Source organism: Henckelia pumila, chromosome 4 (assembly GCF_033568475.1).
Source record: "Henckelia pumila isolate YLH828 chromosome 4, ASM3356847v2, whole genome shotgun sequence".
Lineage (NCBI taxonomy): Eukaryota > Viridiplantae > Streptophyta > Magnoliopsida > Lamiales > Gesneriaceae > Henckelia > Henckelia pumila.
This window is the reverse complement of record NC_133123.1, coordinates 6,171,919-6,193,807: the sequence shown is the minus strand read 5'-3', so window position 1 is coordinate 6,193,807 and position 21,889 is coordinate 6,171,919. Positions and strand designations below refer to the sequence as shown.

The following is a 21,889-nucleotide window of genomic DNA, read 5'->3' as shown; positions in this document are numbered from 1 at the left end:
AGGACTAAAATCGCAAAGTGACAAACATACAGGACCAAAAAAACAATTTTCCCTTAAATTTTTCACCTCATTCAACTCATTAAAAAAAAAATCATTTTTCAATAAAAATATGAATCAGTCACACTCAGATCTACTATTCGGTGAAAATATACCCTTTTATCAATGATCCTAATTCAATTTTTTCCCCTATAATTTATAACCAAACTAAATTAATTTTCATACTAAGCTATCATTATTATTATTTTTTAGAAGTTATTATTATTATTATTATTATTATTAATATTATTATTATTTTATTTTATTTACAATTTTAATGATTTATGAAGCTTGGCATTTTGGCGTATTTCTCCATCGAATCCACGCGAACCGATTCGCGAGGCATTTGAAATCACTCGTCAATTACTCTTCTCCCCGATGAATTTTGTGGCTTTTATTACCTCGCCGATTCTAGTGAAAAGCTAGCAAAATAAACATGGCTTCAGTCGATGTGATCAAATGTTGCCTTGATTCCATCAGACAAGTGAGTTCTACATTTTTTTTTTCACGTCTTGTGAATTAATTGGAATTTTGATATTCTTTATTTTCATGAAGTTAATTCTAGAAAATGTCTTGGTTTCTTTAAGAAAATTTAGGGGGATTAACTGGTTGTCGGACCTTCTCTGTGCTTTTGTGTTTGTATCAGATTTCAGATGACATTAAAGATGCAATTGTGTACTTGGATGCTGGTAGTGCAGAGAGTTTCCAGTTTCTCGGGGCATTCCCCTTGTTTCTTGAGCTCGGTGCAGTTTCTGTATGCAGCTTGGAGAACATTTCTTCTCTTGATAAGGTGAGATCGATGAGTTGTTAGTTGCTACTAATCCTCTGCTTAACTTGGCATTCTCTTGAACCATTTGTTTCCGTTTCATTGAGTTGATCTTTTGCATATACAGTTTAGAATTCTTCATGAATTTTTTGTTTGGAATTTTTTTGGGTCTACTCAGGATAGCATTATGTTGATCGGATGTCATAACCTGTGTTGTCACATAAAATCATATTCAGAAATTGCTTGCTTTGGTTGGTTGAGTTACAAAGTTACGCGAAATTAGCAGTTTTAAGTATATATGATATCAACCATTAGCCCAACACTCTTTGGATAGAAGGGCATCGTCGCACCAATGCTTTCTACGTGGAGTAATGTCATGCACGATGACAGCTAAATTAACGGAAAAGCTCCAAATTAGTGGTTTAAGGACGTGATACGGTTTGAAACATATAAAAGTACAGTTGTAAAATTGGGGAGGGTTGCTGCACACAGTACTTGTTTATTGCTGATCTCTTTGTATTTTATGGATATAGTGCAGCTTTACTTCGAGGCTTGATGTGCTACACATCTGTGATTATTCTCTTGCTATTGCTTTTTTGAATTTTTTGATGTCCATGTGTTTTAGGCTGTTGGCTGGAGTACCAATTCTGATCCTGCAAAGAAAGTTGTGGTGTTTACTTCACGGCTTTTAAGTGATGCACATCGTTATATAATACGTTGCCTGAGTACACTTCCAAACGTTCGTGGATGTGCTATTTATACGTCCATTTCAGAGGTTCTTGTTTTTATCAGTGCTTGAAGTTACTTTTCGATGTTTTCATCTCAATTTTATTTTTCATGAATGCGTCGTTTCATATGCTATTTACGCCAATAATTCTTATCAGGATTCAATTAAGTCATTAGTTGTTCATGATATGAGTGTGAATTCCCAATCTCTGGTTTGAGATATATCATATATGTAACTGTTGGGAATTGGGATAACTTCTTAGGATACAGCTGACTTAGAATAACGCTGCATTCTCTGATAAATAGATGTGCTCTACACCCAGTGAGCTGCATTATAATCTAAGCTTCCTGTATGATATGATATTATTATATTAATTAAACTATCAAACATGTCAATGAGCAGATTGCAGTTTGGCGTGTACGCCACCATTAGATCTTTTTTTTCTCTTTTTTGACGATTACCAGGTCCAAACACATTGCGCTAAACATTGTAAAATTGTTAGTGCTTTCACTTTTCTTTTGCTGGTCACTAAATATTGACTTGTAATGTGGTGATAGCAACTTTATGTAGTTTCCATCATTGTCTTTCCTATAGTTTCTCTGTGATGATTTGTTCACATATTCTGTCCGCTGGACCGCTGCAGGTGTCACACTCAGCATATCCTGATTCGCCTCTTGGTCCGGATGCTTTCCATGAGTATGAATCTTTACTTGTCCAGGATTATGAGGAGGTTGTTAAGAAACAAGAAATAAAATCCCATGTGACTGGTGAATACAATCTCAAGGAAAGTACTGCCTCTGAAGATGAAGGATGGTCACAATTAACTTCAATGGAAGCTGATGCTACTGGATTTGATGGCACAAGTACAAAAATTCCACAGCAAGATCCCTCCATTGCCTGCTCAGATAATATCAGTCAAAAGTTGATGGTTTCAGTGCATCACTTCCCTTTGATTTTATGTGCATTGTCTCCCAGAGTCTTTGTCTTACCTTCAGAAGGATTTGTTGCTGAAGGTTTCTTATCTTCTGAGCATGAAAATTCTATTAGCTCTGGATTGCCTCCATTAAGTACTGGGAAGCCATCTGACACTGAGGATGTTAGTCCTGGGGTGACTCTCACAGCTCAATTTCTTTATCATTTGGCGTTAAAGGTGATTTAACTTTGTCTTTTGTGGAAATTTCTCATACAAAATCAACTCTAAAAAACATTCGCTTGTGGTGATCGCTTGGCAGTACACGACTATTTTAGAGAATCTTCTGAAGTTTAGAATTTCAATTGCATAAACTCTAATTTCCATTAAAAAAATCCTACTGTTCAGATGAAGCATAGATGACAAGAATTCTGAGAAATATAGGTGAAGAGAAGACCTTATCTGTGAAGTGTGAACATATCAGAGCACGAGTACTCTAAAAGTACATTGTCATAGCTTAGAGGCGTACCTATGTTCATCACCTTTTGAATAACCTAAATATATAAAAGGCACCAGCCATTTATTGGTCGAGCACCAATTTGTTTCTTGTCCTCATAAATGTTGTGATTATTTGTCAATTTTCTAACTAATGCCATTTTCTTCACTGTAAAAACTTCAACTCTATCTTTATTTTGATGTAAAAAATCAGTGTGTTAGATTTGTAAGTTTGCCTGATTCTTTTTTTTTTTTTATTATTATTATAAATATGTAGATGGATCTGAAACTTGAAATATTTTCTCTGGGTGATCTGTCGAAAAACGTTGGGAAGTTGCTGACTGACATGTCTAGTCTTTATGACGTCGGTCGCCGTAAAAGATCAGCAGGGCTACTGCTTGTCGACCGCACGCTTGATCTTCTTACACCATGCTGTCATGGGGATTCACTTGTGGATCGGATGTTTTCTTCACTTCCTCGTAGAGAACGCACAACGTCCTTAACTCAGATGAAAGGGTCCCTTAGCCACTTAAAAAATGGCCCGGTTAGACTGGAACGAGCTCCTCTCGATGTGCAGATTCCACTTGAAAAAATTATTGGTGAAGATGAGTCGAAGAGTAATTTTCAGCTTTTGGAAACCATAGAAGCATTTTTGCATGGGTGGAATACCGGCGACTCAGATGCTCAAATTGTTGAGTTGATGAAGCTCAGCAGGAAACTGAATGATAAAAGTGACCTTCTGCAAGGGTCCCTTGTCTCTACTGAAAATTTTCGTGGAGCACCTTATCTGGAAGCAATTCTGGACCGGAGGACGAAAGATGGGGCCATGTTGATAAAGAAATGGCTTCAAGAAAGTTTACGGCGGGAAAATATATCTTTGGATGTGAGGATTCGTCCTGGTTTTGCTACCAAATCAGAGTTACAACCATTGGCTAAGGCACTGGCCAAAAGACAATCTTGCTTTGTTAAAAATAAAGGAATGATTCAGATAGCGGCGGCTGCATTAAATGCTTTAGATGAGGTGAATTCTTCTTACTGGGATGCATTGAACAGTGCTGAGAAGATACTACATGTAAATGCGGCGGACACAATCCAGAGCCTTGCTGCTCAAATTAGTGACCTCATTAATAAGACTGTTTTAGACGGTTCGCGATTGCAAAACCGCAGTAACACGGAGAAGCCAAAGGGGTTAATTACTCTTCCAAATGCTCTGCTTCTGACAGTTATTGGGTATTTATTGGCCGGCGAGAATTTCCCAACTTCTGGTTCTGGTGGTCCATTTTCATGGCAAGAGGAACATTTCATGAAAGAAGCTATTGTTGATGCTATTTTAGAAAACCCAGTTGTCTCAAAACTAAAGTTTCTCCAGGGCTTATCGGAAGAGCTTGAGGCAAACTTCAACAAGATGAAATTTGACAAGAAGAAGGAAGGTTCGTCTGCTCAACTGGATAGTGTTGATTTTGATGACGATCAGTGGGATAGTTGGGGAGAGGATGATAATGATGCTGAAAAAGACGCAGGCAGAGAGCCAGCTTATGGTGACATGCAGCTAAAGTTAGAGCTTCGAGATCGGGTGGATAATCTTTTTAAATTCCTTCACAAGCTATCTAGCATGAGGAGAAATTCCCCTCTGAACGAGTTGATGTTGGCGTTGGAAAGTAAACACAGTGATGACTCATATCCAACCAAAGGTTTGCTCTATAAAATTATAACAAGTGCGTTGGAAAAGCGTGAAATACCCGGGCTAGAATACCATTCGTCTACCGTGGGGCGCCTCTTTAAAAGTGGATTCGGAAGGTTTGGCCTTGGACAGGTACTTTTACTCTAAACTTCATTATCCTTGTTTTTCTTCCAATTATTCTGAGTGCTAACTTTTCTGTTTCATGCTGCAGGCTAAACCAAGTCTGGCGGAGCAAAATGTCATTCTAATTTTTGTAATTGGGGGTATCAACGCAGTTGAGGTATGTGTTCTTTAAACTCAATCTAGTCCTTTTCTACTTTTATTTCCTCTTGATTCCGACCTCCTTTCCTGATCGAATCTATTATCTCCATAATATCATGGTTTCCTTTTCCCTCAACTATTTCTTTATTTAAGTTTGATTATGTAACTTAATGCGACTGTCGTGGTTCTTGTTATTGTACCTTGTTTTTGTTTGCAACATAAGAACTGGGCATTAGTTTCCAAATTCTGGTTTCCTTTTTAGTGAACACGAAAATTGACGGTTGCTTTTCCTATGTATTGCTAGGTGAGGGAAGTGCAGGAAGCATTGACTGAGAGCAGTAGGCCTGATATCGAATTAGTTGTTGGCGGAACAACTTTTCTTACCCCGAACAACATGTGTGAATTACTCTTGGGGGATTACAGCTATATATAGGCTAACCGGTACAATATTCTTGCCTGCATATAATCTAAATTAACAAAATATTTCTAGCAGATTTAGTTATTCATACAATCACTGTTGTAATTATAGCCAGAGTCTGACATTCATCTGTGCCTAATGCTCCCATGCTCTTTGTTTCAATTTTTCAGTGAATACATGAATACCCATGTTATTTCCCTCCTCTCATATCCATGTGTAATTTCTTCTGTCATAATGAAGTGATATACTTTTAAGTACAATTATTAGCATTCACAAATCATCTCATTATATATATATAGAGAGAGAGTTTTGTTATGTTGGGTAGGTATTTTGCATACTTGAATTGGTCATCAATCCACCCCAGGAAATAGTAAAAGTGGGCAATTGTAGGCGAGAGACAAAGAGGAACTGTTCTTGGCTTTGATTTTTGGGCTTTTTCATTTGAATATTAGGTTATTGCAGACGATTGAAAGATGCTATATGCAATATGTAATAAAAAAATTGTTGGGCGTAGATAGATGACCGCAATTATTCTTTTTTTTTTTGAAAGAATGACCGCAATTATTCTTAGTTGATGGATATATGTATTTTTATAGTGGATATTTACTTGGAAATGATTGGGGTCTAATGGAAATCGAGGACCTTCCATATGCAAGAATTTATTGATGGGCCTTCTAATGTTGACCTTATGGGTTTTCTTCGCTTTTGAATTTTGATTTGGATGTCATTTTTTTTTTTTTTTTGGGGGGGGGGGGGGGGGGGGGGGGGGGGGGGTGGGGGGGGTTTCAAAATTTGGATATTTAAATGTGCCAGATGGATTGAGACAAATGATTCTACACGTTTATATAAATTCATGTCGACCAATTGAGCTTCGAAATTAATCAGATTCGTTTGAATCGAAATTAAATTTAAACTCAGATTTAATTCTCATCTTATTGTATTCGGGGTTTAATTGGATTAAAATGAGAGAAATTTCTTGGCAATCGATTTGTTTTTCATTTTATTTTGGAATCATATGTAATCATAACAATTCTTCATAATGGTAAATAATTCACTCCACTTTTTTTTTGAAGAAGAAAAATATATTCGAATGAGGTATTTTTTTCTGGGTTTGATAGTGAAAAAACTTCACCTATCTAATTGAAGAATAACAGTAAATATGTATGGATAAGTTTGCAATGTCCCAATGATTATTAAATGCTTTATGAGCTTTTTGGTCATGTCATGATAACAATTATTGTTATTATTAAAAAATTGTATGCATTATTTGTGAGAAAGTGAGGAATTGATGAGGCACATCCAAAATGTTTGCCATGAGTTGTAGTCCACAATAATAATAACAATAACAACAACAATAATAATAAATAAATAGACATCCAAATCTTTGATCCAAAAAAAATAGTTGTGGTGTAGTCCCACAACGGAGCGTGTCCCTACGTTACACATACTCGCGTGGGTTTGCCTTCTTCTTTCCGAACCCTTTTTTTTTTCTTCGTATATGTTTTGTTTTTTATTTTGAAATTTATATTTCTAATAAAAATAATATTTTTAACATTAATTATTATATTTTTTTTAATAAATCGAGTCTTAAAATTGAATCGTAAAATGAATTTATAAATTTTTTTGTGTATTTTTCTTATATCCCTCCCTACATACGATGATACGAACATTTTTTTCCTCTTTTGATTTGCTATACAGTGCTTTGTGAAAATGTATTATTTCTTTTTCTAAAAAAAATTATTATTTTATTTAATTTATAGAATAACAATAAGAATCAAATATGTGAGATCTCCTTCATGAAAGACTAATAAATTAGATATAGATTATTTTTCACTAAATTCATTTTCAAACAGCCAACCAATTTAGAACGACTATTTCCAAAATTTAAATAAACTATCATATTTCTTGTCACAACGAATACTGAATAATAATATTGTAGAATGTATAAAAGTATTTATATATTTTTCACCAAATTTGGCTTTTCAGTTGAAATTAGACCAGCCTCTATAATTTATTTAATACTCTCATATAAAATCCTATTTCACATATATTTTTCCTTTAGTTAAATAATATTATATATAAAATATAAATAATAAGAGAGAGAAGAGAGGAGAAAGTCACATGGATTCGTTGCCGGTAGAGCATCCCCATAATCCGCCACCAGACCACCACCACCATCATCCATATCATCATCTTGACCAAGCTCAGCCACCACTCGCCACCGCCGGCAAGCACGCCATGGAAACCGACAAGGTAGTACAACCTACCACCCCATCCATCCCTCCGTTAGCGCCTTCTTTTTCTGCTCATTTGGACTTCTCTCTGCATTAACAATGTGTATTTACCCAAATTCTGCTTGGGTTTCTTTTGTGGTACCTCGATCTAGCTCAGAAGCTTCGCCAATCTGTGGATCTTTACTTGTACAAGGATCTATGGTGGTTCCCGGTTGCATATTTGGGGAGTATGCTGGAGATCTGAGAGTTAAATGTTTTACGTGGGTGTTCTGGGTTCTAAGTTTGAGAATTTCTGCTGGATTTCTGGAAAGAGAGAGTGTTGGGTCTGCCACTAATTTATAAGTTTTTTTTTTTTGTTGGGGTATCAGGTTTTTTTGGTAGGATGCATCCGTTTTGATGAAAATTTGTGCAATTTTAGTTTTTCTCATCGTTCTTCATATTTTATTTGTGGGTAGAAAAAGGTTTTTTTTTCTGTTTTTTTCTTGGTTCTTCAATTTTATCTGCCGGATAATGCATATGCTTTTTCCTTCTCCATGCTCTTATGTTTATAAATGCAATGTTTTTTTAATATTTTTTTTTTCATTTTGCTTAGATGTAGCTCATTACTTTCTATGGGTGAAATCTGGCTGCTTTTCTTGAACTTTAGATGAAGTTTACTTGAATTGAATGAGTGTTTGCTTGACGCAGTTGGCTTATGGTAGATTCTCCTTAAGATATAGTAGATCCCTCCCTTCTCAAGTATTCTGGCATGCATGGATGCTTTCTTGAGAGCCGTCTCTTGTTGCAAATATTGCCTTTTCAGTTCTAAACGTGTCATCATTTTACATCCTTCTTCCTTTTATATTTGCTAAATTCTGCGCGTAGATAGGAATTTAAGAATTTTCAGTCAATATTTAGCTATCTTTGTTATGGTGCTGCTGCAAATTGTGCTACTTTGATTGTCTTAGCCCGAAGTTGTTTTTCGAATGAACTAATGATTCACTTGGGTCTGTGCTGCAGGATATGTCTTCCGCATTAGTTGATGGAAATGATCCGCTGACTGGTCACATAATTTCTACTACGATAGGAGGCAAAAATGGAGAGCCCAAAAGGGTTGGTTTCAAACTTCTTTTTTGAGTTCCTGTTGCTGCTATTTTAGGTTTTATGAAAATTTAAGGATATTGAGATTGTTCTTATAAATTTCGAGATTTTTCATTTCCTTTTTTAGTTCCTTGATGAAGGGGTCCTTCTGATGTTTATAAATGATTAATTGCTTGTTGATGATCTTCTTAGCTAGAGCTAAGAGTTTGCTTGTGGTTCTTTTCTGCAGACAATTAGTTACATGGCAGAGCGTGTCGTGGGTACTGGATCATTCGGTATTGTTTTCCAGGTTTGTGTTCCTTATTTGATCTTAATTTCTTCTTTAGAAGAAAATATTTTTAGATCTAAAAGGTTGTGATAATTTCTGCAGGCGAAGTGCTTGGAGACCGGAGAGACAGTGGCCATAAAGAAGGTTTTACAAGATAAGCGATATAAAAATCGTGAGCTGCAGTTAATGCGGTTGATGGATCATCCAAATGTGATTTCGCTGAAGCACTGCTTCTTTTCCACAACAACCAGAGATGAACTTTTCCTGAATTTGGTAATGGATTATGTCCCTGAGACTATGTACAAGGTTTTAAAGCATTATAGCAATGCAAATCAAAGGATGCCACTCGTCTATGTGAAACTCTACACTTATCAGGTTTGATCGATGTCACTAATCATTTTCTCAATAACTCCTGTCACATTTTCTCATATCTGACTGGCATAAATCTGCCAATTCTTCTCAGTTATTTAGGGGGCTTGCGTATATGCATAGTGTTGCTGGGGTTTGCCATCGCGATATAAAACCTCAAAATATTTTGGTTAGTGATATGATTCTCCTCTCGCTTGCCAATGTCATTCTGAATTTTTATTTTCCTGATAAAATACTATGCTCTGCTGCAGGTTGATCCTCTTACCCACCAAGTCAAGATTTGTGACTTTGGAAGTGCAAAAGCTCTTGTAAGTTCATTGCTCTGTCTAGTCCTGTGTATTGATGTGAAGATTGTTTGCCCTCGTTTGGTCCACATCTATATGTGTAATTGTTCATCGGTTGTCAGTTATGTCAAAAAATTTAGGTTCAGAAATCTGTCCAATAAACAATGTTATTGATAGCTATTTAATCATGGCAGGTTGGCTAACAATTTCACGGGAAAGAAATCTTAGCAATTGTAGTTATCAGTTAAATGAACAGTAGGCGACATTGGAAATTGGATCATTTAAGTAGAGGGATGGCATGTCATACCAAAGTTCGTTTTCTTCACTCGTTACATGGGAAAATAAGCTTAGGTTTTCAGGGGAAAGAAATCTTAGCAGTTGTCATTATCAATTGAATGAACAGTAGGCGACATTGGAAATTGGATCATTTAAGTAGAGGGATGGCATGTCATACCAAACTTCGTTTTATTCACTCGTTACATGGGAAAACTAGCTTAATTTTAGTGCATGCTTTGCGAAAGAAGGGATGGTTTGGTAAACCACATAGAAAGGCCCATTTGTAGTTTTTCACTTTAGCAGCAGTAGCTGCATGTTAATTTCCTTGGGGTTCTGCCCTTTCTTTTTGGCTCCTTTTACCCTGAAGCAATGGGGTGACGTGTAGTAGTTTGATAGTTTCTTTCCATTTTGGGTATCCTAAAAGGTGGTTAACCATTTTTTCTGTAGTCCAATGAAAGGAAATGTTTCCGTTATGTCTCTAGAGATTTTTCTTTTCCTGAGAAAACACTTTTCAGAATCTCATATTGCTTATTATACTAAAAACTCTGTGAACTTGAATGGTTTGACCTTATCAATTATGCTTTTTCCTAACCACATAAACTATACGATTATCAGGTGAAGGGTGAAGCTAACATAGCCTACATTTGCTCTCGTTACTATCGTGCTCCAGAACTCATATTTGGTGCAACAGAATATTCAACATCAATTGATATTTGGTCAGCTGGTTGTGTTCTTGCTGAGCTGCTTCTGGGCCAGGTTTGTGTTTTTCTGAGTCTGGCTTACCATGCTTACCAGCCTACACTTGCTCATGTTCTCCTTGTGGAATATCATTTTTCTTGTACTCCAGCCTCTTTTTCCTGGAGAAAATGCTGTCGATCAGCTCGTAGAGATTATCAAGGTATGCATCAACAGTATATATCTTACATATTTATGGAGTAGAAATTTGAGTGATGATATGGTAGCATTCACCTTATGTATGACTTTGTTGCACAGGTTCTTGGTACTCCAACCCGAGAAGAAATACGGTGTATGAATCCAAATTACACTGATTTCCGGTTTCCCCAAATTAAAGCCCATCCATGGCACAAAGTATAGCTACTTGCTGTATATCATTTCTTAGTGGTCTATTAAAATTTCAGTGTTTTTATCATAGAGTAATCATTTTTCAGGTTTTCCATAAGCGGATGCCTCCTGAGGCCATTGATCTTACTTCTCGACTACTTCAATACTCACCAAGCCTTCGATGCACAGCTGTATGTTTGATTTTAATCGATCTCTTTAAATTTTATTGCAATAGCAATGCTGAACAACAAAATAATCTTTGCTTTTATTTTACTTATAGACATAGATTTCGTAACTACTTTTTCTACTATATTTGTCATTGATTAAATGTAATTAATGTTTTTTATTTGCAGATAGAAGCATGTGCCCACCCTTTCTTTAATGAGCTTCGGGAACTCAATGCTCGTCTGCCAAATGGTCGCCCTTTCCCCCCTCTTTTTAACTTTAAACAGGAAGTACGGTTTCTTCTCTTGTTTCTTTCCTTCCTTTTTGGAAACCAAAAGTAGAGAGTCGCTGTATTGATGGCAGTGATTGATTTTGTTCTTCGCCCTCGCCCAGTTCTTAATTATTCGGTAGAATCTCTATTATCGTTTTAAATCTGAACCTTGATAATTTTTTCTGCAAATTATTATCTTTTACCAGTATTTACTTCAAATTCACACTTGGCAACTATTGGAGTTGACTCAGCATAAATTAATTTACTTCTTGTCTTCTTGGTGTTTTAATTAGTTTTTGTTTTTAACAAATTTCTGTCCTCGTTGAAACGCTAGTGATAAATTGTTCTATTATGGTGCTGAAGCAGAATTGAATTGGTAAAGAGCAAAATTAATGCTTAGTTCTTATTGGAACATCATGTGTTCCCATTTCAAAATCTGGCCTTGCCCACCGTTTTCTTATTAACATGACATCAACAAACGCTTATGCAAACCTGTAATTCTCTCACTGGCAGTTATCTGGAGCATCTCCGGAGTTGATCAGCAAGTTGATACCAGAGCATATTTGGCGGCAAGCCAGTCTGAGTCTTCCTTTCCCCCATCCTGCTGCAACGTGATCGGTGGCGCACAAAAGCATTAGCTTTCTGTTTAATATTTTAAGGGCATTTCAACCCAAGCAAAGTGGGTCGTCTTGACATCCCTTTATGATGGTGTATCATATATAGTGGCTACTTGATTTAAGAGCAACTTCGATTGTATTGGTCTAGTATTTCTTGTAGTTAAGCAAGTTTCTTCTGTGTTTGTACATTTGTTTTGGTGGAACTAAAGATTTCTAAATGTAGGAGCAAATATGATCGTTGTGTTAGTGTCGAGATGAGCAGTTATTTTCTTGAACAAATTAGTGTAAGGATTCCTTTGTATTTGCATTTGTTTCCAAATCTGAGTGTGTTATGTTTCATCTTCCGCATGCAAGCTGTACCATTACGATTTACTTAATTCTGCCGTCTCTCATCCTGTATGGCTGTGTCATGTGAGACATGTGAAATAAAATTGTGTACTATAAATTGTTCGTTTTGGTAAACATAAACATAAAAGACTCTACGATTTGTAAGTTGTCTCACGGATTTTTTTGTAAAATGAGTCAACTTTGTCAGTAATTAAAAAAAGTATTACTTTTGTTATAAATAATGATATTTTTTAATGAATGACTCAAACATGAGATTATCTCAAAATATTGATTAGTGAGACTATTTTATATAAATTTTTGTAAACATTTAAACTTCTGAAATTTAAACTCGATCTCACTAGCGAAAGTTGTGGAGCATTCGATGATAATTAGGCCTTTTTTTCCCCGTTGATTTCTTAAAATAATATGCCAAAAATGTCGACCAAATATCGAAATACCCATCTCGATCTCAATTCTCACTAATTTAGAATTTATTTTAAACTTTCAATTGCAAATATTTTTTAAAGAGCATGACTTTTGTTAAACTCCTTCAAGTATCTATATACGTGAAAGGAGATTTCATTCATACTTGTGTTGAAAAATAATATAATTTCATAGATCGAAGATCCGTCTCAAATATTTGTACCTTGAGATTATTTCATGTACGTTTTTATGGTTTTTTTTGAAAAAATATATATATGTACAACACAACACATGAATGTAAAAATATATATGATAAGTTTACGTGCATTTAGAACTAATCTGTAAAACATTTACCAATTGGTAGTTAGAATTATAATATCAAACTATATTTTGTTTTTTTAATGACATGGGAACCCGCAGGCGCTATCTTTCGGTGCGCGCTGGGTAAACTCTGGACTAACGCAATAGCCTGCAAACTATGCTAGCCAAGTAAACTGCACTAGGCAAGCCTTGTGCGACAGGCTAGTCCAAGAAGGCGTTGACAGGAGGAATCAAACTCCTGATATCTGGCCAAGATTTCACCTACTCTCCATCAACTTGGACATCTCCTTGGGAACCAAACTATATTTTGTTTGGCACATGCACACTTTAGTTACAAGAGCAAGTATTTTGTTATTTGTGAGACGAGTCAATATTATTTATATTTACAACAAAAAAATTTATATTTTTGGAATAAAGAATAATATTTTTCGTGGGTTATTCAAATAGGAGATCTCTATCACATAATTGACTGGTGAGATCGTATCATAACAGTTTTTGTGTAGTTATATTATATTATATTGTGATAACTAATTATATTAATTAATCCCTATTGTTTTTTTTTAAAATTAAAAATATTAATCACCTTATAATCCATAATCTAAAAAAACATGATACCACGTGTTAAAATGATTTTTTATTTAATTATTATTTATTAGTAAAAAAAAATGTAATTTTGCGACAGAGTGAATTTACGAAACACTACTCTCCGCGAGTCCACAGCAATAATATTAGGGTTGGCATCTTTTTTTCTGCACATATTTGATATTCCTCAGAACCCTAGCAACTCCCGCCGCCTCCAACCGCGCCGTCCACCGCCATGGTAACCTCTTCTACCCGTTTTGCATCCATTTATGCTACTATACACATGAATATCACTAAATTGTTTTTGTGTGTTTGTGATAATGTTTGAAAACAGGCTTTGGAGAAGAAACTAGCGAATCCGATGAGAGATATCAAGGTTCAAAAGCTGGTCCTCAACATATCGGTCGGTGAGAGTGGAGATCGTCTCACTAGAGCAGCTAAGGTAGGTCTCATCCAATTATTCTGTATATTCATCAAATTGTTAGTCAGTGTGGTCGATTTTCAGTAGTTCAATACCTAGCTTTTTTTTTTCCATAGGTGTTGGAGCAGCTCAGTGGCCAAACCCCTGTTTTCTCCAAGGGTAATTCTCTTTCAACTAGTTTTTTCAGCATTTTCGGTTCCTGTCGTGGATCTTGGAATTTTTGAAGAAGATAAATTGTTCAGGTGTTAATGCAAATTCTTTTTGGGTTCTTGGGTTGAAGCATGTGAAATAAATTATTTTGAATGCGTGTTTAAATCAGTTGTCCTTGTTTTGAATTCGGGGAGTGTTATATTCCCCCCACCATTTTAGGTATTTGTATCACTGGATTTAAAATCCTCTCGGATGAGTCATTTGAAATGCATCTCTCAGGACTCGATCTGTCCAATCTGAATGGAAGAAAAGGCATTTTGGATAGTATTTCAACTTCTCAAAGATTGTGTACATTTGCTTGTTTGTGAGTGCATGTGGTGAAGTTTGTCCCTGTGATACGGATTGTAGGTTCGTGAGTAAAACTTGAAAGATTTGAAAATGTTCCAGATCAATCTAAGAATGGTGATGTGCGGTGGTTGATTTGAATTTCAAATTTAATGTCTCACTGGCCTCTTATGTAATGAGCTGAGCAGTTGTAAGCATGGATTTTTCTTGAATATGTTTGGTAAAGTTGCGATCTTTGATTTCTTATTGTAATATGATCGTATAAAGTGGCATGTAGATACTGGATTTGGTATGTAAAATAGCTTATCCGGTTCTCACCTCACCTGTGGGTTCAACTTGAATGTTGTAAATGCTAAGCTGTTATATCCAATCATGAGCTCTGGAATTCTCGTGTCGTATGTCTCAGATAAGCTGATCAAGAAACAAATATTAATAATTAACAGTGAAGCATCAAATGCTCTGAATGCATGATACTTTATGTTATATTCATGAGCAAGTCAATTGTTTGAATTCTGTATTTGGTTTTTTTTTTTTAATGTTTTACTAATATAGTTAATTTTTTTGTTTGACAGCAAGATACACCGTGCGGTCATTTGGAATCAGGCGTAATGAAAAAATTGCATGCTATGTCACAGTCAGGGGTGAAAAGGCAACACAGCTGCTTGAGAGCGGGCTGAAGGTCAAGGAGTATGAACTGTTGAGGAGGAACTTTAGTGAAACCGGTTGTTTCGGCTTTGGTATTCAGGAGCACATCGATCTTGGAATTAAGTAATTATATCTGCCTTTTTTTATTTCATATTTATAAATTGTATGCTTTGCATCTTTTACTTACGCAATATAAAAGTAAATGATGTTAGATCGTTTCTCAAAAAAAAAATTATTGCGGTATATGTTTTTGTTTTAGGAACATGGTCCTGTATATTATGGAATTGGCTGTTTTATGAGACTCTCTACCCTCTCCCTGGAAAGATGAATGGCTATTTATTTATGGGAAAAAGTAAAGAATGATAACTTCCTAAACTGCATATTATAGTTTGCTTTTCAGAAATTGTATGCCTCAACTCCGTAGAAGATTACTATGGTCCATTAAATGATTTATCTCCCTTGCACCATTGTTACCCTAATAATAATTGTGCATTTACTAATCTTTCTCCAGGTATGACCCTTCGACTGGTATTTATGGTATGGACTTCTACATTGTGTTGGAGCGCCCTGGTTATCGAGTGGGGCGACGTCGTAGGTGCAAGTCTCGTGTTGGGATCCAACACAGGGTCACGAAGGAGGATGCAATGAAGTGGTTCCAAGTGAAATATGAAGGTGTCATCCTCAACAAAGCGTCCAACATCGCAACCTAGTTAGAGAATGTATCTTGGGTTTGCCAAATGCATATTTAGTTATGCAATTTTTCTTCTCCACATATTTCTTTTTGACTGTTAGAAATCTTATTTTTCTCAACAATTTCACCATACATCTTTTGTACTCGTATGATCAATTTGGTTGAATTCCTGGTTTGCATTCCTAATTTTGTTCTGTTAAGAAACCGGACATCATAATTTGGTGTTATGGCATTGCGTTCAATTTACAAAAGATCTAACGTTTCGTCGTTTTAGTTTTGCTTGGTGATCCCTTTTTCCATCTTTAAATCTTGAATTCGAAGCCAAAAAGGTGCCTAGGTTTGACCGTTGTTCCACAATTTTTACAAATTCCGTATTCATATCTTTCGATGTGAGGTGGAATGTGTTCGGTTCTGATTCCAATATGTAATGGTTTGAACAAATTGTGATTTAAATTTATTCCTTAAATTAGATCCTATTTCTTTGTTAATGATTGGATTCTATCTTGGCCAAGTCTATGAGATCGACGAGTGTTAACATGAACGTTCTTGGGTGTATGTGTATTCAATTTGTATATATCCTATCCTTTTAAAAAGGGAGAAAAAAAAAAACAAATGTTACATTTACGCAAAACGAATTCTCTTTCAAATATATTTCTTACTGAAAATTCATCTCTCGAGAAATTTACTATTAATTTCATTTGAAGTGTAGAATGTATTGTAATAAGTTAAATAGTCACACTTCTACAGTCTAATATTCTTAATCAAGCATATTTAAATAAAAATTGATACACTTCTTATTATTCAAAAATTAATATTTTCTTCTTATTTTTTGCAAGAACTTCAAGCCAAATCGTATTTGGTCAACTTTCACGGTTGAACGCTACATTTCTTTCGTCCCTTCTCCATAAAGCTAAGCTACCAAACAAAGGCATGGGTTAGTTTATCCTCGATTTCTCACATTTCATATCATTAAATTACATTGGTCTTTCAAATTTTAATGAAAATTATTATCATCATATATTGAAAAATCCAGAAAGTTTGTATGTTATCGGGTGACACGAAATATCAACAGCCTGAAGCGTGAATCAAACTCCAAAAGGCGTGCAAGGCAGAAACTCGCACTCCAAGACACGTGCCAACACCTAAATTTTGTCAGGATTCATATTCCTTTCAGATTCTTGCGGAAACAAATGGCCTTCATCTTGCCATCTCATCATTTCCCCCATTTTTATATTTCTTGTGCTGATTTTTCGTCTCCGCTTAAATGTTGGGGAAAACATTTTTTCTTCGATAATTCAAGAAAGAGCTCCAGATTGTTTTCATTCCCTGTTTCTGGAAAGAAAATCCAGATTTTTTTTTAGTGCATGCTTTGTTGATGGCTCAATTACTATCACCAGTGTGCACAGATATATTCAAATTCCAAAACCCAGTTCAGATTTTTTGTTCGACTAACAGATACCCTTTGCTGGGTAAGCAGAGCTTGAAGTGGAACAGACATGGAGGGAGGAGAGGAAGTCATAGCAGGACGAGGGTTACATATCAGGAATCTGCCTCTTTTGAAGATATTGCAGATGCAGATGATTATTATGCTTTACTCGGGCTGGTAGTAGAATAAATTGATGTGATTTAAAATTCTTATTTGGTGTTTTTGAAAGCTTTGGTCTCGTTTCGTTGCTGTATCTTTAGTCACGCGTGTACAAGTCACTAGTGTGTCAGAAATTGGTCTTTCATCTGCATAATTTTTCCTCAATTATTGGAGGCAAAATCAAGAAATAAGTAATGTGATTTGGAGGGAAAATGACTATCTTTAACTAACTCTCTTCAAGTAAGAAAACCATTGGATGAGTTTCATGAATGGTATGAAACATGTTGCAATGGTGATGTGAATGTATTTAAGTTTAGAAATTCACCTGACTTGAGTTGGAGTTTTTGGACTGGTGAATGATGAGTTACTTTCGAAACTACATTTAAAAAAAAAAAACTATCATGGAAATAACTTTGTTCTTTTAATTATCATAATTGAAGAATGGTGATTGTATCTGTATCAATATTAATGTGGAAGTTTGATTTTATGCGCAGCTATATGTTTTTGTTTCACTACAATTTTGGATTTACTCGAGCGGACTTGGTGTCCATTGTTTAAAATTGTGTCTGCTATATAGTTTTGTACATTGAATATCATGCTTGATACTCTATTTCTTTGGAGGCCTATTTTACCAGCTTCCAGATGCGACACCGGAGCAGATAAAAAAGGCATATTATAATTGCATGAAAGCTTGCCATCCAGACTTGAGTGGTGATGATCCGGAAACCACAAATTTCTGTATGTTTATAAATGAGGTTTATGAGGTGAATTCTTTTCCTGTGGACTCCTTTAAAAGTTTGAGCTAGCTCTTGGACCTCATTCATGCTTAGAAGTGCCTGTACAGGTTTTGAGCGACCCTGTTCAGCGAATGGTTTATGACGAAATTCATGGATATGCTTTGACAGCAATTAATCCATTTTTCGATGATTTGAGCACAAAGGATCATGTCTTTGTTGATGAGTTTAGCTGCATAGGTATGTTTAGAGTTTGCAACTTAAGCTATCATGGATTTATTTCACTTATATGGATTTAGGTTTCTATAATTGATTTGTAAAGTCAGATAGGGAAAAAAAATTGGAGGGAGGGGAATAGGACCGATTGTTCATACCTTTGGTTCAAACCATTTCTCAGGTTGCAAGAATTGTGCCAATGTGTGCTCGAGTGTATTTGCCATAGAGGAAGATTTTGGAAGGGCCAGAGTTTACAACCAGTGCGGCAAAGGTGACTCTGTTCAACAGGCAGTCGAGAGCTGGTAGGTTCAAGGTCTATCATGATTCTTCCCATTTGTTTCGGGTGTTTGCCTTATTTAGTAAATTGTATCTAGAAAGAGAGGAGGTTTTAAGATAGTTGCTTCCATCTTCATTTCAGCCCAGTTGATTGTATCCATTGGACATCAGCTGCTCAGCTATCATTGCTCGAAGATGAAATGAGAAGAGTTGAAAGAGTAAATGTAAGAATCAAGAAATCAACACCTCCCAAGAAATTTTGAGCTTGGGCCTGCAACTTTTGTTGATATAATTATCTTCTTTCTTGGATAGTATCTGGTTTCGACAAATGTGAAGAACATCGATTCATTACATACACGGCTAATTTTAAATTTTTGAAATCGTTTATCAGGTCGCCTTGATGCTCTCAGGAATGGGCTCAGCTTCTGTTGATGTATTTCGCATGGTAAGACCAGTTGTCCGTGTAACCTGTAATATTTGCTTTGAGACAAGCGGTAATTATGTCAAACAAGTCATTTGAATGCTGTTCGGTTGCTTTACAGTTGAAATTACCTTACCAAACCATTTATTTTATTTTATTTTTTTGCTGTGAAAACGGTATCTTGCTCAATATATAATGCTAGTTCTCTGTAATTAATGGTGCAGGCAAGCTCTAGATGGGAAAAGAGACAAATCAAAATCTTGGTGAGAATACTACAGCAATGCTCAGAATGTTTCATTTAAAAATGTGAACGAGGGATATGATACTATTTATGAAGGGAAAAAATTGTTTCGCTTCCTATTCCCGGATAGGAAATGTTTATTTCTCGGTATTCATGAATTTTTGAACAAATGAATCATATGAATAAGAAAATGAAATTTTGAACAAATGAATATTCACATGTATTGAGAGTGTGGTTAATTGAGCAAATAAACAAACGGGTCACTTTTCTTCTGCAGGGACAAGCTAAAACAAAGATGATGAATCAGAAAGATTCTGATAAAACTAAATCATTTTGGGGCAACCTTTGGGGAAACCCTGAAAGGAAGTATAATAGTCAAGGTAAGCATAAAGATATTATGGCTATTGTTTCGTTTCTTAATTTCTTTACCTTCCTTCAAAATAACAGTAGAGTCTATGCATATGGTCTTGAATCGATTGTCTGACAAAATAAGGCTTTTATGGTGGTTTAGCTTCGGAAGAGGAAATGAAAGAGAGGGCATCGCGAGCTGCTGCAGCAGCTCGCCGATGGAGGGAATATTCAAGAAGGGGTGTCGACAAAGCTCCGACTCGCAAACTTCCTGAAGGTGCCTCCAATAAGGAGTAGTGAACAGATTAAATTGACTCTGATATTTCATTTGTATATTTTTTCTTTCTTATAAATATAGGAGTCATGCATGCTGCTCGATTCGAAACTGTAATGTATATGGTGTCCGAAAATCTATAAACTCTTGGCACTCCGCTGAAAGATTTATCAGAATTGTATACAGATTTGATCATATGTTGAAACAAGATATGAAAATATATAAATGGCTAGCAAGCTGCTGCTACTACTACAAAATCAATGAGAGCCTGACTTGGTCGACTACTCGACTTGCTATTCTGTGATGCTGCTAGGAGCTAGTCTAAATTCATGCTTCCCAAGAGTGAAATAACGTATCCCTTCATATCATTTAAAGTTGTTTGTATTCATGTGAATTCTATGTGAGAACTGTACAAGTAACTAGTGGATCATCTATTAATGGTTATGATTTTTAAATGATGTCATTGTCACTTGGTGTAGTAGAAGTAAGTTAGATTCTATCTATACAGACACTGTCTTGGCATAGATCTAACGGTGTACATTTATCAATAAATGTGAGATCAATTATTTTTTAGTGGATCCCGTATGTATTGATAAATGAGGATTCTTAAATCTATCATGAGAGTAATGCCTGTAAATGTAGGTTGAAATGAACCGTAGTATAGTTTAAAATGATTCTTCATTATGCGTCTTTGTGCACGTACGTATTTAGGTGAAGATTGTGGATTCAAGATTTTCCTTATACATACGAGTCAAATCTTGCTTGAGTTTGTATTTGTATTACGACTCAAATCAGGACTAGTTAGCCTCACAAATTTGCATGTCAAATGTCATACAGAACTTTCACTATAGTTCTTGGCCTTGTCCCTTGTGTAAAGTATTATTTGAATGTGTGCGTCTTCACATGCATAGAAAAAAAACACCTTTTCTTATTCTTTTCTATCATTATCAATTATCAATTGGGCTAGTGGCAGCTCATGTAATGATAATGATTATAATTTATAAATAAAAAATCTACCATTTCAATCTTTTAAAATTTTAATTAATTGTCTTGTGACCCCGTTTACTTCACGGTGAAATATCTCCTAATTTAAATTCCCATATCATTTAATTAAGTTCGAAATAATTATAATTTATTTATTCATTAAATTTGGACAGTGTCCAATCCATATATCCTACTGTACGACAATCTTATCCAAAAGAGTGGGGTGAGAAATGTGTGATTTTTTTTTTATTTATTTTTTCTTTTGAGTGAAGAAATGTGTGAATTATAAGTAATGGAACGTATCATGCCATCCCGCTGGCAGCAACACAAGGATACGTGGCAATCGGAAGAGAATCCATTTTGTAATTATAATTTATTTTTTCAAAAAAATAAATTTAATGTGGTGTATGTGTACGTTACAAAAGCTGATGCTATAATTGAAATATTTAACAGCGACAAAATAATAAGAATTATTTTTTATAGCACCTTTAGTCAGTTTGTAGACTATTAGCTGCAATATATGCTCCACTTTTGAACCTTTCAAGAAAATGCTCTCCCCATGAGTGTAAGCCACTCACTCACCTATGCATTTTATATTCTAAATAATTTGTGTTTTCTCAGCAAGATTCCCCCGGTATATAATGTATTTATAATAACAATATAAGAAGTACCCATTTGAGTTGGAACCCGAACGTTGTTAAAAGTGACTTCTTGAAATACCTAAATTTTTTGGAAATAGATCCATTCGATTTATATATATTTTTTTTAAAAAAAATAATATTTATAGATTGAATCGAATAGAAAAACCATTTATCCAAAAATCATCTGATAAGAGTTTTTGTCACAAATCTTATACTTTAGACAGTTTCCCACCATTTCATGATTCTATTATGATGATTATTATTTTTTATGATGTAAGAAAGACATTCGGTATTCTTTTTTCAGCGCACTCGATAATCCCCAAACTAAGACATTAATAATAATC

At 35.3% G+C, this 21,889-nt stretch overlaps 4 protein-coding genes across 6 annotated transcripts; all 4 read left to right on the top strand.

Annotated features, from left to right (window-relative positions):
- The first annotated feature begins 350 nt into the window (after positions 1-350).
- LOC140863575 (sec1 family domain-containing protein MIP3) lies at positions 351-5,844 on the top strand. Of its 2 annotated transcripts, XM_073267100.1 has the most exons (8): positions 351-520; positions 683-826; positions 1,428-1,577; positions 2,173-2,679; positions 3,212-4,747; positions 4,827-4,895; positions 5,181-5,317; positions 5,620-5,844. In XM_073267100.1, the coding sequence occupies exons 1-7, from the start codon at positions 473-475 to the stop codon at positions 5,307-5,309; spliced, it is 2,583 nt and encodes an 860-aa protein (XP_073123201.1). In that variant the 5' UTR covers positions 351-472; the 3' UTR covers positions 5,310-5,317; positions 5,620-5,844. The 2 variants fall into 2 exon arrangements, with proteins under 2 accessions (XP_073123201.1, XP_073123200.1); XM_073267099.1 differs by lacking the exon at positions 5,620-5,844 and having other exon boundaries at positions 5,181-5,574.
- Positions 5,845-7,373: 1,529 nt separating this feature from the next.
- Positions 7,374-12,259, top strand: LOC140863576 (shaggy-related protein kinase eta). 2 transcript variants are annotated; one of them, XM_073267101.1, is made up of 12 exons: positions 7,374-7,547; positions 8,528-8,620; positions 8,838-8,897; positions 8,979-9,251; positions 9,340-9,414; positions 9,497-9,553; positions 10,421-10,561; positions 10,653-10,703; positions 10,799-10,894; positions 10,975-11,058; positions 11,221-11,322; positions 11,817-12,259. In XM_073267101.1, the coding sequence occupies exons 1-12, from the start codon at positions 7,416-7,418 to the stop codon at positions 11,916-11,918; spliced, it is 1,266 nt and encodes a 421-aa protein (XP_073123202.1). In that variant the 5' UTR covers positions 7,374-7,415; the 3' UTR covers positions 11,919-12,259. The 2 variants fall into 2 exon arrangements, with proteins under 2 accessions (XP_073123202.1, XP_073123203.1); XM_073267102.1 differs by lacking the exon at positions 7,374-7,547 and adding an exon at positions 7,616-7,851.
- Positions 12,260-13,673: 1,414 nt separating this feature from the next.
- Positions 13,674-16,067, top strand: LOC140863792 (large ribosomal subunit protein uL5z-like). The gene is made up of 5 exons (XM_073267459.1): positions 13,674-13,811; positions 13,908-14,015; positions 14,111-14,153; positions 15,062-15,257; positions 15,646-16,067. Exons 1-5 carry the CDS (start codon positions 13,809-13,811, stop codon positions 15,842-15,844), a joined length of 549 nt encoding a protein of 182 aa, XP_073123560.1. The 5' UTR covers positions 13,674-13,808; the 3' UTR covers positions 15,845-16,067.
- A 766-nt stretch (positions 16,068-16,833) lies between these two features.
- LOC140864380 (chaperone protein dnaJ C76, chloroplastic) lies at positions 16,834-20,234 on the top strand. The gene is made up of 9 exons (XM_073268532.1): positions 16,834-17,428; positions 18,046-18,174; positions 18,255-18,384; positions 18,542-18,662; positions 18,779-18,860; positions 19,028-19,081; positions 19,282-19,320; positions 19,576-19,678; positions 19,810-20,234. Exons 1-9 carry the CDS (start codon positions 17,201-17,203, stop codon positions 19,941-19,943), a joined length of 1,020 nt encoding a protein of 339 aa, XP_073124633.1. The 5' UTR covers positions 16,834-17,200; the 3' UTR covers positions 19,944-20,234.
- Positions 20,235-21,889: the final 1,655 nt, after the last annotated feature.